At 43.2% G+C, this 16,747-nt stretch overlaps 1 protein-coding gene across 12 annotated transcripts in view; it reads left to right on the forward strand.

Annotated features, from left to right (window-relative positions):
* The first annotated feature begins 1,067 nt into the window (after window positions 1-1,067).
* ank1a (ankyrin 1, erythrocytic a) overlaps window positions 1,068-16,747 on the forward strand; it is a 121,542-nt gene continuing 105,862 nt past the window's right edge. For 2 of the 12 annotated variants that reach the window (XM_065951660.1, XM_065951664.1), the window contains exon 1: window positions 1,091-1,486. In XM_065951660.1, the coding sequence (XP_065807732.1) occupies window positions 1,361-1,486 (126 nt within the window). In that variant the 5' untranslated portion in view covers window positions 1,091-1,360. Of the gene's footprint in view, window positions 1,487-16,747 lie in introns of all 12 variants that reach the window. The other 10 variants (XM_065951659.1, XM_065951665.1, XM_065951670.1 and 7 more) reach the window with 9 other exon arrangements.

The raw sequence follows: 16,747 nt of genomic DNA on the forward strand, positions 1-16,747 counted from the left end.
GGGGAGAGGGGGAAGTTGATGGGAGGGGGGGAGAGAGAGAGAGGCAGAGCAATACCAGTAAACAGGTGCCGACTCTATCAGCACCTCTCTCTCTCTCTTTCTATGCACCTCTTTGTAACTGCGCACATATCTAAACATGCATTCTTCTTGAGCACAGAAGCCAATTACACCGTCATATAAGTGTTTGTACCAGCCTTCTGTTTTTTTTTTTATTGTGTGCACATCAGAGGAAGAAAGAAAAAGTAGTCCATGAAGCAAAGCCTTTGGTGATGTCACTGTATCACACTTCTTAATGGTTGTTCAGGTAGTGATATCTAAAAGCTTTTTATCGCTCACAGCCTCACTCGGACGTACACAAGCACACTGCACCAACATCCCTGCACGGGTACCAATCCAGTCTGCTGCAGCGCCTAAACAGAAGAGAGGGAGAAGGTAGCAGAGGGAGGGGAGGGGAGGGGATGGGAGGGGAGGGGGGGAGTAAGAAGCATTTTTTTTCCTCATGCATGTTTTAGTTTTTTTTTTTCTTCTTCTGGTTTCCTGTTGTGTGTGTGTGTGTGTGTGTGTGTGTGTGTGTGTGTGTGTGTGTGTGTGTGTGAGAGAGTGATTGCGTGATTGGCTGAGGTGATGACGGGTTCCCTGTGCAGTCTAGCGATCCTCCACAGATGGACTCACAGCAAGACTATGAGATGCTGAGAAATTAAATACAGGAAAAGGAAACAAAATCAATGCAATGTGAGGAGCGAGCGCTGACTTTGATTTAAAGCTGGTCAGGGTATTCCTCAACTGACTGTCAGTTCCATCCCTCTTTAATCTTTGTTGATGCGGAGGGTAAACTGGGTTCTGAAGCAGTTGTAGAGAATGCCAAAGCAGTGAATGGAAGAGAGATGTACAGAAGGAAATCAAGTTAAGGGGAAGGAAAACCTGGTTATATCCTCTGATATTTACCCTTTTCTCCTGCACAGAGAATGGAAGACCAAAGAGAAAGGCAGCAGAAGATTTGAACGAGGGAAGTGTACGTGAGTGTTGAGAGAGGGAGAGTGTATGAGCATTGGAGAGAGAGAGAGAGAGAGAGAGAGAGAGAGAGAGAGAGAGAGAGAGAGAGAGAGTGAAAGAGAGCTGCGCTGCAGTAGCATCCCACAGCAGACGGTGAGGACTGCTGGTGTGTGTGTGACTGCACTGCTGAAGAGGAGGCGGAGGCAGAGGGTGAGCACGCTCGCAGACTCTGCAGGGCCATACAGGAACGCACAGCAGCAGCAGCAGCAGCGAGCAGCAGCAAGCAGCGGTAGTGTTGGCCGGCACCAGGTATACTACAGGAGGATCTGGACACGCCAACACCGCCTAGACCCCCAGAACCACCGCCATGGCACAAGCGGCCAAACATCTCCGAAAGAACAAGGATTTAGAAGCCCAGTTAGAGCAGGAGCGCAAAGAGAAGGAGGAGGAGAGATCCAAAAAGAGGAGTCGCTCGCGGGATAAAAAGCGCAAGGTACTGGGACTAATCACAGGTGGGGTAGTCAGGGGTGAAGTGATGGGGGGTAGGGTGGGGAGGGTAGGGATGGCTAGAGAGGGGGGCAGGAAGGTTGAGACGCCCCCCCCACCCCCTTCTTTTTCAGTCATGCTAAGCTGTGGTCAGGGGTGCCGGGGCACACATGGAAACTCAGTCATGAGTGTGTTTCTACTGTGTGTACACATAGTCACACATGTATGTCATGTGCATACAGACACGGGGGAAAAGGTACAACACACTGCATGCTCTCCTACTCCTCTCTACTGCTCTATACCTGCTTTATTGGCAGTCCTGTCTGAGTTGTCTGATAAGGCAGTGTTGTACTGTACTTCTCACAGTGTCTCTGTCCCTCTTCACATCTCTGTCTCGTCCCCTCTCTCTGTCTCCTCTCTCTTTGTTTTTCACACTGCGGTATGGTGGCAGTGAGCAAAATTTCTCTACATCACTAATAATCCACTAAGACGGTGAGCTTGCCAGTAACAGCAACAGACCTTTTCTGATCTTTTTTTCTGGCATTGTAGTGACCGCAGAGCAAAAAAAAAACCTGCAGGCTTCTGTCTGACTGAGAAGTCCCAGGCAGAGCTGGCAGGGCTCGTTGTAAACAGTAAATCTCTGCTCCGCTAGTCACACGACTGCGGGGACGTATTCCTCTGGCCGTTGTAGGATTTTACTCAAAACTCATTAATGAAAATGAGTCATCCCTAGATTGTGCTGTTGTGTGTGTGTTGGTGGCAAATTGGTCCTCTGCAAATGAGTGTGAGTTCAGCCGCCCTGTGAGCTCGCACCGTGCCAGGCTGGCTGTAAACCAATCTGATGCTGATGCAGTAGAGACAGTGTTATAGACAGAAACACAGTACAGCATCCACTTTCCCAGAGAGGGGGGGGGGGGGGGTAGGGCTGAAAGACTGCTATTGGGATCACATTTTTCAATTAATCTTGTACAATCAGGGCAAGAGCAAAATCAAAGGGTAAAGTGAGAGCAAAACTGTAAAATGGTATGACTCAGACATGATGGGGGTTGTTGTCTCCCAGGGAGGGTTGTGCTTGTCAGCTTTTTCTTTTGGAGAGTCAGACTGAAACACACCAACACCACCACTGTGTTTGCAATAACTGACATTAGCCTAATACCTGTGCATAGATGCTCCTGTGTGTGTGTGTGTGTGTGTGTGTGTGTGTGTGTGTGTGTGTGTGTGTGTGTGTGTGTGTGTGTGTGTCCAGCGAGATGAGATCTAAGGTCTGCATCTCTAACAGTATGGATGAGGCAGGGATGGGATTTCTGGTGAGGGTCCTAATGCAGCCCAAGTTTGTCTCAAAGTGTATGGTTTCAGAGGATCCCATATCACTTACGTAACCATGCAGCTTAAGTCTTTCAAATAAGCTTCCTGACTTCCCTCCAGCTCCCCCCCTCCCTACCTCACTTCCTTTTTTTTAACACCAGCTTAAAGCCTTTCCTACTTTCAGGAGCAGATGTTATTACTGGGGGAATTCTAGTCTCTTTATCTCTCTTTCCAGTGCCGTCTTTGTTTCCTCTCAGATACCCTGCAGCCACTCGGTTCAGTTCCACAGTAATTAACAAGTTGACGGATGTGTACCGTCTATGTTGCATGCACATTGGGAAAAAAAACAAGATTTTATTTATCTGTTTATTTGTGACTCGTCATCCATTTTTTTTCTAATGGCTGTTCATCAGCTGTGTTGTGTAAACATGCACCTCAGGAGTGTCTCTATCCTCGCTGTGCAAGGAATGTCAACTCTAAATGTGTGACAACCGCATTCTTTATTTAATGCTGTAAATATTTGCTCTCACACACATGGCTCTAAAACACACTCACAACTTTCATTCTGTATGATTCTTTCAACAGACCAAAATGTTTCCTCTTGTGAGCCTTTTTTTTTTCATCTTCATTGAAGGCTTCTCCGTTTGTGGATCACACATTTGATGTGTCAAGTCCAGTCATAATGGGAAAAAATACTCCTAGCTTAATTTAGTAAGCTTTTCATTTCTGGTACCAATAACTGCCAACTTCCACATACTCTGTGTGCTGTCAGCGCTGCAAACTACGTTGTCATTCGCTGCCACTCTAGTCATGCTCCTGTTTCCACAGCGAGGGCCGTGGTATGTCTCCGAAGCGTGCAAGTCTATTCCCGCTGCAAGCTGGACAGAATAGAACGACCCGGAGAGGAAGTCAGTCAAGTAAACGCAGTGCGTCGGGTAAATTTCAAAATAAGAAACAATAATTACAATAATAACAAACATTACTTTACTAAAATAGGCACCAAAAACGAAAAACAAATGGTCCTCAGAAAGACGGAGGAACATGTTTTTTCCCGCGTGATCTCCTAGTTCTCCTGTGATGTGTGTACAGCTGCTCTCATGGCTGCGCTCATCCTACAGAAACAGACCTAGTGAGGGCTGCGCGCACGCCGTCCAACAGAGCAAAACCGTGGCGCTGACGGACTATGTGGAAATTGCCAGTAATTGTTTGTACCTGCAGGCGATGAGTTATTGTAGCTTCTGAGTTTAAGCCACAAAGCAGAACACCTAAAGCAGCACAAAATGATACAGCTCGTTTTTATGGTCTCAAGAGGCTGCTAGCGGAGATTTGAGAGAAAAGACAAATTCATTTTCTACTTACATATTATAATATATGATACATATTTTATTTTGTATTTAAACACTTTTTTATTTGCTCACCCTCCCATTCTTCCTCTTTAGTGTTTGATCCAAGTTATCTACTGTTTTTACTATCCTGGTGTTGTACAATAATTATTTACATCCCTGTGGGGACCCAAGCTGTGTCCCCTGATGAATGTCCGGAGTCATAAAGCTTACAAATCATCATCAAAGGGTGAAAGTGCCATTTTAATTGGCTTCATGGTGTAGTGGTATTATGCAGCGCAGGTCAGTTGCTGAGCAGTGGATAATGTTGTCCTCAAATTAATTTTATTGATGAGTTTGGCCCTCTTGAAAAATGAGCATTGTCAGGATGTGAACAAAGCCTTATTGTCAGAGTCAGCACCTTTTTTCACATTGTTCTGAATGTGTGTTTGTGGCATCGTTTAAAGTGGTCTACCTGCTGAGGACGGCCCTCATGTGGGACGCTGTGCTTGGCTGCGTTTTTATAGTTTGTCTCAAATCAGCATGACGGATGAAAACAGGTCACACAAAAAAAAAATGGTATTGTGCAATTTCCGTTAGACTGTTCTCTAAAAGACACAGGATCATTTCCAGGTCATGCAAAATGTGCTCTTGACATTTATTTGATTTATTGTATTTGTTTATTTGACATGCACATTCAGTAACATTGGTGCTGCAACATTTAACCATGCACAAGGCACAGAGGCACTGCTCTTAGTGTTTATAGCAAAAATGCTAATTTGCAACACCTGTCCACTGGAGGCTTTTAGAAATAACAGATAGAGTTAAAGAAAAGGTTAAATATAGTGCAGTTTTATTTCTAAACAAGCTGTGTAGGACTAAAGATTTACACTTAACACTCCAAAGAGTTACAATGATTGAATTTTGAAATAATGCATATTCAAATGAAACGCTGAATAGAAAGTGTTGACACAGTTATAGGTTTCTATAAAAAGAAGTCAGATTAATTAGCCAGATTGTATGACCGTTTAAAGATCAGATTCCTCCTCTTGTGTGCCACAGCATGTGGCCCCTAGGGTGTTAAACAAAAATCCAATAGTCCTATTCAGGATGTATGTTCACAGCAGTATTTTCATGTGCAGTATTATGGATTTCTCTCCGGTGTCATCTGCATTTTGCTCATTGACCTTTCTGCTTCAGTAACGTTGTATGTTGGAACATGAAAATACAGAGACGTTTGTCTTTACATGCACCACATTAATAAATAATGACTTACATTGTTAGTATGCAGACTAGAGATGATCTGTAGGTGAGCTAAAGTCTTAGTTCACTATCATAGACTATAAGGAGTCAGATTAGATAAGATAGTCCTGATTGATCCCAGTGGGGATATTCAAGTGTTGCAGCAATAAAAAGACAAGAAGAAGAAGAGCGTGCACATGAGTGCAAATAAAATAAGAATAGATTGGAATAAACTAAAAATATAAACACAATGTATTTATAACTATTAACTAGTAAGTATAAAGTTAACTATACTCACATTAACTGCCAAACATTCAGATATGTTGTTCAGTAAATGACAAGTTAAAGCTGAAAGTGACAAAAGGTGACACATACTGGCCATCATTACCAATAGACTTTGAATTCTATGCTTTTAATTCGAAAAACAATTGTTATTTATCTGAATCTGTTGCATATAGTTTTGTGTGTAATTGTTAACAAATAAATTCATTTATTTATTGATTCAGCAGAAATGGCAGTTCACATCAGTTTCTGAAGCTGTTGTCCTGTAACACTCAAAGGGATCAAACGTGCTTCTTCAAAAACAGCAGTTTAGATGATGTTGATTCTATTTATCGACCTCGTTCTCATTGTTTACAGGCCTGTCCCATTCCTTTAAATATCGAAGCCCAGGAATATCTGGAGGAATAAAAAATGTCGACTTGGACTCGAGGAGGAACTTTTTAGGTTTTGTTGGTCAAAGTCAATGAGACCTAACATCTGTCCTATTCTTATGAAATCTTTATTTCTATCAGTCTACAGATCTCCTCTTGAAGAATAATCTGTAAAGATTCACTGGAAAGTATTCATGAGAATAATTCATGTTCATCTATTGGAGATTTCAATTTCAGCAGACAATACACTTAACACCCTTTTTACCTTCCCTTCCTGAACACAATCAATCACTGAAATACTCTGTATGTGAATGTCACAACCTAGCCTATAGCTACCTAAAGTCACTGTGCATGAGCAGAGACTCAAGCTTAAAGGAGCAATCTGAAAGATCTCTGCTGAATGAAATGATAAAGTGATCTTACTATCTGATCAGACATTAAGGAAACATGCTATGTTGAAGTGCTGGCTTCTCTGACAACAATGCAGCAGCCAGTATGTCCTCCTTCTAACTTTAGATTCTGCTCCTGAATGCTCTGGATTTGTTTGGACCAGAGAAGGTAGGCGCTTTTAAGGCGACCCCCCCCACACGGCCGTTTTGGACGCCCCTCAGTTTGTCAGATATGAGAGCAGTTATCAGGTCAGCAGGTGTTGCAGCGATGGAAGCGGTCAAGAGAAGTGGTTCAGATAGAAGTGATTGTACCCGACCTAAAAAGCCTCTGCATGTTTCTAATAAGCTCCACGAGCAGAAACGTGCTCAAACTAGGATCAATATTGGAGATGCTTTTGAAAAATGGAGAGAGGTTAGAACACAGAAAGGTTTACAGACCCATGCAGAGCTGGATAAACACTGATCCGTGACATGGCAACCTGCGTGATCATCAACCCTAGAGGGGGAGGGGGAGGGGGGGGAGGAGACAGCTCTCTCCAATGTTCTGAATTTGGACTGCAGTACCCATTTTAAACACTAGGGGTCTGAGTTACATGTTGCTTCTTTAAAGAAGGGAACAAGAATGACAGAGTTGGCTAGTTTTCTGACATTTGTAGTTTTGCAGATGATGACAAAGATCCGTCATGCTTCTCTTCCCAATGCTCTCCCATTGACTCACTGTAAGTGAGGCAGAACATTTTCCTTCCAATTCCAACCTAACCATCTGGTTGAGGCGGACATCTCTGTGCCAGTAACGTAGTTATTTATTATCATTAGAATGGCCGTTTGGTCCTTCGCTTTTTTTAAAGGAAGGTTTTTTTTTATCAAATGTTTTGTCCAGCCAACATTCCAAGATATTTGATTTTTCTCTAAGGCTAGTTAAAAAAAACACATAAAAATGCTCATCTTCTAAAAGATCCAGATCCAGCAAATGTTCAGTCAAAACAAAGGATGATTGATTTTCTGTAGCTCAGTGATACAGTTTCGATGTGACTGTTTCAACATCATATGGAAACTTGTGTTTCAAGTTGCTAAAAACACCATCATGTGTGTGCTGGTAGTGTATCTGTTAAAGGGATACTTCACCCATTTGCATTAATCTTTGTATCATTAGAAACCTGGTAGTATTTTGGAATGGTCGTGCATCCCGCCCTCATTTTCCCCTGAGATGTGAAATCTTTGTATTTCTGAGTTTGAAAAGGAACTTCCAGTGACGCAAAATGACGATTTTTGCGTCACTGGAAGCTGTTGCGGTTAGCGGGGTGAAACTACAATGCTAGTTCCTCATATTTTCGACCACTGAAGTTACAGACCAATCACAGATCAGTGGGTGGGAACTCACTCCCAGAATGGAAACTTAACGTTAACGCTGGCTGCCGGAGCCGCAGCTGGACCCAAAACCGGCCTGTTGGCAGCAACCGTCTCGCGGCTATATTGCTGGCCGCCGCTGCCAGCTCAGCAGCCGAGACATAATGCCTGCCTGTCGGCGGAGGTGAGGACGAGGAGCCGGGGCCGGCTCGAGCTGGGGTGGACTGGTAGTGTCGGTGCTCTCACTGTTTGCCTATGGACACAGACACAGAGTCTGTTTTCTGACAGGAATTTCCAAGATGCCAATTCCTTCTGGAAGAAATCTCTGAATCAGTTGAGGAAACGGCCGTATGTGTTGTAGTAAATGTCTGTAAATAGAGGACCTTAGTGGGAGTGGCCTGCGTTGCTGTGCATTCTGGGATTTGGTGTCTTTCATCCACATGAGCCAAAAAGACACTTTCTGCCTTTTCTTGGCCAAGAAGGCACCAACTTCAAAATGTATTTCACATTTCTACATATATGACCCAATGTCAACACAGATTCATGTTTCTCCCTTTAAGTCCAGAGTTGCCTGTTACTTGCAAAGCCGTGAAGTGCAGAGAAATAAAGTCAAGGCAGCTAAGGACTGAGCCATTAGTGGTGCTGATACTCAGACTCATCAATACAATAAGTCTGGTCAGGATGCACTCCTGCTCCTTTGTTGTTGATGTAAAATGTCTGGGACTCTGGGGTGTTTGGCTGTTGATGTATATCACAGCCCATCAGGTGTCTTAAAGGCAAACTGAGTATGGCACAGACTCTCTCGGGTTCCTAAATAACAGTCGCCAAGGTGCAGCACTATAAAGCTAATATGGCTGCCAGTGAATATGGCAGCGTATCTAAAGTAGTATCTAAGAGCTATCTTCATATGAAGCAGAGGTGGCAGCACTTTATCAGCATTCCAGCCACGTCTCTGTCTGCCCTCCAAAAATCTCCTACCCTTCTTTCCTAAAGAGGAAGCTTTTACTGAGGTGCAGATTTGTGAGACAGGTTGGTACTGTAAGGCTGTCTCGGTGTTAAGGTTGAGTTTATGTTTATGTATAACTGTGGGGGATTGAGTGTGTTTACAGGTTTGGTGCAGAGGATTAAGTGTGCTGCTGCAATGACTTAGCCCATCTTAATAGCTGACTGCTGATCAGGCCTGCATACCTGCGCCGTCACTTTGCTTGTTAAGTTATCCTGATAAGCTGCAGTGTGTCGACTGTACTCTACTGAATATGTCCATTAGCTTGGAGCACTGATATGAAGGCAAAAACTGTCATCATAGTGTCAGACTCTTTAGCTCTGTCTGCCATCTTAGAGATGTTGTAAACATTAGACTTCTGCAGTGTCCTTTTCACATCATGTCCTGCCTCCAGAGACCCCGCCCCCCCCCCCCCCACTCCCCCCCGCAGACAGGAAAAGAGCAAATCAGCAACATTCAAGACTGTCAATTGTCTAGAAGTCAGGAGTGTAAGAGGGGCTGTACAGAAAGAGAGAGAGAGAGAGAGAGAGAGAGAGAGAGACGTCCACTGCTACTGTATGTCCCTTCTGTAAATGCTTTATGTACCATATCAAATGTTCAATATTGACCTCCTTATACTACTAAGCAGCACTCTTAAGGTTGTAACTGTCGCTGGATTGAGTCTTAATCATTCAGATCATTGTTTTGCTATGCTGTCATTAGCAACATGTGTCACCCAAACATTACTCGCCTCCTGTTTGTAAGAAGGGGATCACAGGACAAAACAAATTCAGTGGAGAATTGTGTAATTTCTGCGACAATGTTTGGCTTCAGTGAGATGTTATCGCAACTGACAGAATCTGACACTTTGATGACAGCTTATTTGCTATTCATATCAAGGCTTTCAAATGGACAACACTCTTAGAATCAATGAACGAGTGGAAAATAACATATTGGGTGAGGAGAAAAGAGTATGAAGCACCTTCCCTATGTCCAGCAATTTTGAAATAAGGGTAAAGTAAGGATTAAAGAAATGTGCCTGTTTGCATTCACACATGCAGCTCACCCCAAAAATGTTGAGGAGTGGTGTCCTCTGTGAAAACACCCGTTGTGTGTGTGCGTGTAAAGCCTTGTTTAAAGTTGGGACACCTGACACCTAAAAAAATCTCCTGTTTTTTGAGGTGAGCTGCTTGTGTGAACACAACGAGCTGAATTTTCACTCTGACTTTATCGGATGTTTCTCCTGCCAGCCCTGTTGTACTTTTTCTGCAGAAAGTGCAAGTGAACTGATGTCCAGCATTGCAGCATATTATCAGGAGAATTCAACTTGAGCGAGTGCTGGTGGGGGGGCGGGTGACTTTAATTCCGTGCGACTGATTCACTACCATAGACTCTTTTGCTGCATGATTAATCTTATCACAATCACAATCAGGATGTGAGATTGTGCAATAACATGACCGCTCAAAAGGCTACGATTTCAAAATACATGTGCGTGTATGTGTATGCAAATGATACAATCAGGGTCCGATATTACACGCCAAGCACCAAATGCGGGTAGATCTCTCGTTTGATGAGTACATTTTGCAGGACCGTCCGCCACATGGAGGGTGAATGTGTAAACAATAATAGTCATTTGGTGTAGCAGCAGCTTCTTTCTCCTTCTCCTGGGCTTCCTGCATGTCAGAGTGTTGCAGGGGAACGATGACACATAGCAACACACACTAACACATTTACACACAGACACACACACACAGGAATGTTAGCCATCATGCATACCTGTTTACTTTAAGTACAATGGAACAGTCCAGGATTTGTACAGACTTAATCTTTATGGTCGGAAATGCACTCCTGTTGATATTGGGATTCTGTCAAACTACACATATCATTGATATTAAGGCAAATATTCACTTTATAGCGGACTGTCTTGCTTCGTCCACCACTTCCACATCGTTCTTTTTTACGTCATGCCTTGCTTCAGTTGACCCCCAGCCCCCCCCCCCCCCCCCCCCCCCCCCTCCTCTCTGACGGGATAGTCTCCCGCTGCGAGGTGCATGTGTGAACAGCCAGGTCAGCAGGATTTCAGGGGGCAGTCCTCCTAAAAATTCTTAAGACATTTTGAGCAGTGCATATGTAAAAAACAGCTTATGTGTGTTTTTGTGTGTGGAGAAGGGGGGAGGGGGGGGGGGGGGGATGCAGTCCAGGTGGCCCTGTGGAACCCCTCAGACAGATGACTCAGCAGGCCTTGCAGAGACACTCACTCATGTTGATGGAGCCTGGGAATGAGTCTCACTGAGTCCGGCTCTCCAGTAAGTGCTGCTGGGGCAGGTTGGCCGCGAGATGGACCCTACTCTCCTTTAATTAAAGAAAGAATGGAGGGCGCATGTGAGGCCAATTAACCAGCCCTCCTCATCCCTCTTAACTAAGGCGATAGCTGGTCTTTTATCCATGAGCCAGCAGAGTGTTTTCAAAGCCAACACCCCTATACACACAGTTAGGTTTATTCAAAGCGAGAGTCAAAACGGATCCCCTGCTCTAAACGCACTCGTCTCCAGTTTTTGTCAGAATAGAAAAATAATGAACAGCAAGAATCGAGAAGGCACTCCCTCTCTGCAGGGGTTCGGCTTTCCCTGAAACTCAAAAGCCTGAGGATATTCTTAAATTTTTGATCAGCGGTGAAGATTTCTCACCATGTTTTTCAGTTTCATCCTCACTGCACTGTGACTCATTCTTTCGTTTGAAGCCAGGAGTCAACAAGCAAAAGCAGCTGCTGCTACTTTTGTGTAATAATCTCTGCAATAACAGAAATCCTGCAAGACAACCAAGCGTTTGTTGGTTTTTGTTTTTGCCGGCTGCTGATTGTTAAATGAAGCTGAGCTGACACGTAGGATTGCAGAGCTTTCAGCAGAGCATTAATCTCCAAAACAGGTTTGTGTAAACCTCCCGAAAAAATATGAACGATGGAAGAAACCGTCTGTGTTATCCTCCCACTGCACAGTTAAACCTATTCATTTGAGAGAAAACACATGAAATGATGTGTCATACTGCGAGGGGCTTCCTTAGATTTCCCTTCTAGTGCTTCCCTCCCTCCCTCCCTCCCTCCCTCCGTTCATCTTCCTCTTTCTCTCTCTCCTTGGCCGATTGCGCTAATCTCTCCTCCCAATTGTTATTCTAATAGTGCAGCTGTTACGTAACTCCCTGAATCAAGAATTGAGAGATCAGGGTTATTGAAATGGATCCTCATCATACGCAAATAAAAATGGAATACAGAGAGAAATGGAAGGAGGAGAAGGGGGGGGGGGGTATCTTCTCAGAGGAATTAGATTTTACTGCTGGGCACCTTGTTGTGAAAAAAGGGGAAGGCTGTGTTTTCCGTCATCCAGCCTGAGCTCTTTCCCTTTAAGCTCCCTCTGGCTGATGAGAAAGAAGAGAGGAAAAGAAGGACAGGAGGTGGGATAGGGAGCTTAGTGCAGTTTGATGTTCAGGTACTCTGAGTCCTGCCTTGATATCCTCCGACTCTGCAGCATCTCTCCAGCTGATATGTACAGTGTGCAACCACTTACTGTATTGATCCGTGCTGTTTTTCCACTGCAGTTTATTGGTGCTTTGATGATTAGCTTTAAACCCATTTTTTTGGCCACATTTTCTTTTAACTGACTTAAAATACATTTTGCCTGAGTCTTTGCTTTTCACTCATTTATTCATGCCTCGCCACAGAAAAACAGAAAAAAAAACTGAGTGATTAATTACTTTGTGTGGAGACATTGGGTTTGCTGAAACCGTTTCTTTCAGCCATGCTAGATGCACAGCAGCCTGGATACTTCTTAATGCGTTTTATGCATTTAGTCATTCAAGTAAAAGCTGAAAATAGACACCGTAAGTGAGGGTAGGTAAAGGGAATAACATAAAGGCCAGGTTGTAATCCATTTGGGCTAAGAAGTGAAGACTTAGGCTCTAATGGTTGCACTCTACCAGCTGATCTACCGGGATGCCCCTGCAACTTCCTGATGTCGGGCAATCTCAAGACATGTTCCCCAGAGAATAAATCCCACTCTCTGACTTCTCCTCTTTTCTTCCATCATGAGACAGTTCTGGTTTTTGGTGAAACATTTCTCCAACTATTGGCAGGATTGCGATGAAATCATATTTAGCATCAGGTTTTTTTCAAAGCAGGTGAAAAACCCTGCAAGAAAAAGGTCCTCTCAGGTCGGCAAAATACAGATACTAGTAAAAAAACAAAACATGTATGTGATTGTGCACGTTGCACGATAGCGAGTGATTTGATTCCCAGGCAAGCATACCAGCCTGCATTTGTACATGTGTGGGAAGCGTCTTATGTGTTTGTTGACGTGTGCAAGTATACTTGGCACCAAAACGATCTCTCAAACTGAAGGAGTATAGCCCAGAGGAGGCGAGTGAGAGCAGAAAGGAGTGATATCAGAGGAGTGTGGGGTGACCCCGGCGTGACTCTGCGCCCTCTTCCTCCGTATTAAATGACGGGTGTCTTATTTACCTGATTGATATGATGATCACTTCTTTTCTGTCTACCGGAGGGAAGAGGGATAATTCAATTCAAAAAGCAAGCAAGTACAGCGGGTCATTACAGCAGCACGGCTTCCCAGCTGTAATTCTCAGTTCCAGTTCTGTGAGTGTGGACAAAAGAGAACGTCTGATTCGTTTAAGGCAATGGACAGGAGGAAGAAGATTGAGTTCATAATCGGAGTCTGAATTTCCTGACTGAATTAAACCTACATCGTCCGAGGTGACGTCCTGAAATGCAGTAACGCTCTAAAGGACGGGTTACAGATTAAGTGTTATAAAGTAAACCGTCATTTTGGGTTAACGATGATGTTTTTACAAGAATAAGACTTTGGCGTGGTTGGTTAGAGTCGGCCCACCCCTGATGAGAAACCCTAACTAAGTTGAGTGCAGATTTCTTGAGTCATCTAATCCTTGTGTCGAGTGTCATCTTCATGTCATGGCTTCATGGACCACTGATTAAAAGCTTAGCTGTTTGTAAACCCTCTTCATCTGAATCCCCTGGAGGGAAAGGAGGTGTCGCTCTGATTTGATCCATGCTCACTTCTCGTCACACCGAACATGCCCACAGATAAGACCATATTCCCACGACGGCCATCTTGCTGTGTCGTCATGCTCAGGGTAGGAGACCAAATGTTGTTATAGTGTCTTACTGTTGTGCTCCGTGTTTAAGTCATGTTAACTCTCCCAAATCTGAGCAACCCTTTTCATTTCAAAGCCTCCCGATTGATGAGAAAGTGCACAGACAATGGAAACTGAAAATCCTGAGACGGAGCAGCCTGTGTTATACCTGTACCTGTGGTGAAAGTGCAACTTTTTTATAAGCACCAGTAAACATTGTTATTTCATTTCATTGACTCAATCATTGTGTTGTAGAAACTAAAAGAAACTCAAATTTCAAGTTATTTGAATTATTAAACAAACACCACCACCTCTTCAATGTGCCAAATAAGCGAGATGTGTTGTTTTTAATAACAAGTTTGATTCAGAATACTTTTAAACACTTCAGACAAAAGCTATAAAAATCCACTCAAACTGTTTCCTTTTAACCAAACTCATTTCCACACTCCTCTCAGGGATTCACCTTTTATCCATTTCCTCGACTACAGTACAATTTTCTATTTCCTGGAACCCGGCAGGAAAAAAAACTCTACATGCAGATTGTAAAGACAATAAGACATTAGATTAATTTGTACCTTAGTGTATATTAATAGACACATGATGCCAGACAATAAGTAAAAAAAAAAAAAGCCTTTTTGCTTTGATATGTCAATGAAAATGTGATGTGCAACATTTAGGTCTCACTTTGGAAAATAAAAAGCCAGCCCTCCCCTTCTGTATTACAAGGCTTTCAAAATAGATTCATTACTTCCTTTATATTAAACAAGTCAATACAATAAAAATGATAAATGATTGAATAAGTAAAGCAGCAAAATCTGACAAGTGAACTGCACTGTACTGCCATACTTAAAGAGGACATATGATCCCCCTCCTCCACCTTTTCAAACAGTCCCCCTGTGGTCTAAATGAAACATCTGTGCTGTGCTTTAGTCAAAATATAACATGAATCAGGCACCAGAGGAGGTTTGAGACCTTGTGTAAACCAGCTTTTATGGGTCAGTAGACACTCAGGTTACCCAGATATATGTTCAAAAACACTTTAAAAAAGGATTTTTATAATATGTCCTCTTTTACACAAAACATACAGTATGTTTGATGGGGCTGGGTATTTCCCACAACCCCACGATAGGATAAGTATCACCATACAGAGGCCACGATACGATACACATCATGATATATATATTGATTTTGGATAAAGACCATGTCCTACAACAGCTGTTCTTTATTTTCTTTAACTTCAAACACTTCACTTCAGCTCCTCAGAGATTTCTAGAAATACATTTAAATATTTCATCCCAGAGCTATGGCTATAGCTAAGGTGTTATTGTGAACTGCACCATGGGTCAATGTGTCTTTCAAAACACTCATCATAGCTTTGCAGCTGTATCGATTCTGTAAAATCTGCATCCATACATGTCTTTGCAAGCAGCACATAACGATATATTGTCGTATTGATTTATTGAGCTCAGCCCTAATGTTTGAAAAGTATTAAAATGAAGTTAACAGGATAACCTTAATCTTCTTTTCAACGACATTAACACATCTATATACACACAGTGTCAGTGGTACAGAAAAGACATGAATAAATACATCTTACAAGCTCCACTTTTTACTCTTATCCATATCTTTTCAAAATGTTTCTTTCTTGCCTTTTATTAAACAAGATTAATTTTTCACTCTGCTTGAGTTTGAATGAAGAGAAATGGCACTAGTAACCGTTTCTTCATTGGCACTTAATCTAAGGTTAAAAATATCAAAACATCACAACAATGCACCCTCTAGGACGGAGAGAAGTGGATTTTTATTTTTTTCTTAAACATATGAAAGGTGATCTACTCCTTAAATGCTTTTTAAAAACTATTTTATTGATTTTGGTATATAAGTAAACCTCAATAGATCTTCAGAGGTGGTAAAACGGATGTGGATTTGTTTGACACTTGACCCTCTCCTGTGAAAAATTAGCCTTCTTGGCTTGTGATGTATAGTACGTCAGTCATTACAGTGATGAATGAAGGACCGAAGTTAATACTCAAAAGTGAACAATGTATCTCTCGGACACGTCTGTGATTAAAGCAAGTGACCCTTGGAGGTGAAATGCGTATGGTGTAATGTTTAACGAGGTTCACTCTGACTCTACGCCTAAACGTTTCTTCTTCTCTGAGTGTGTGAGCTCACACTCATTAAACAGAGGCACGTGGGTTGTCTTGTGGCGCAGGATTTACTAGGTAGCTGGGAGGATAGTGGTGTCATCCTGCCTCTAATTGGCTGACCCCAGAGATTTCTCTCGTGCAGTCGCAGAGCCGTGTGGTCCCCCCCCCCCCCCCCTTCTCCTTCCTTCTCTGTCCGAGAGCACATTCCTCCATCTCTCCCATAATCAATTCTCCTGCTTCAATACGGGGCCACAACTCCTTCCCCCTCTTCCTCTCTCTCTGCCGCAGTTACCTGCTGCAAGCTGCAACACTGCAAAATCATGCTTTCGATCTCGACATCTCCCTCTCGTCTCTCTGACTTTTGTTCTACACACTATAGATCCACAATTGGAGAAGGAGAAGAGAGGGAGATCAAGTGAGCAACAGAGAGAGAGCAGGATGGGGGTGGAGCATCAGTCATTTTGACTGTTGCGGCAGCCTTCTGTTTTCAGTAAAAAGAAAACCTGAATGCACTGGTGGGGTAGATCAACTTCCACCACACAGATTTTCAAAATGTGATGTAGTTAGGACACATTTGTGCAGATTATGATGTAGTTGCATCATCACCCCCCCCTCCTGTATTATTATAGTCTGTTTGGATCGATGGGGGGGGGGGGGGGGGGGGGGGGTCCTCTGGGGCTGGAGCGGTATCTGCACAGGATGAAGGAGAATCTGCGTGCAT

The sequence above is a fragment of the Labrus bergylta genome, chromosome 2 (genome assembly GCF_963930695.1).
Source record: "Labrus bergylta chromosome 2, fLabBer1.1, whole genome shotgun sequence".
Classification (NCBI taxonomy): Eukaryota; Metazoa; Chordata; class Actinopteri; order Labriformes; family Labridae; genus Labrus; species Labrus bergylta.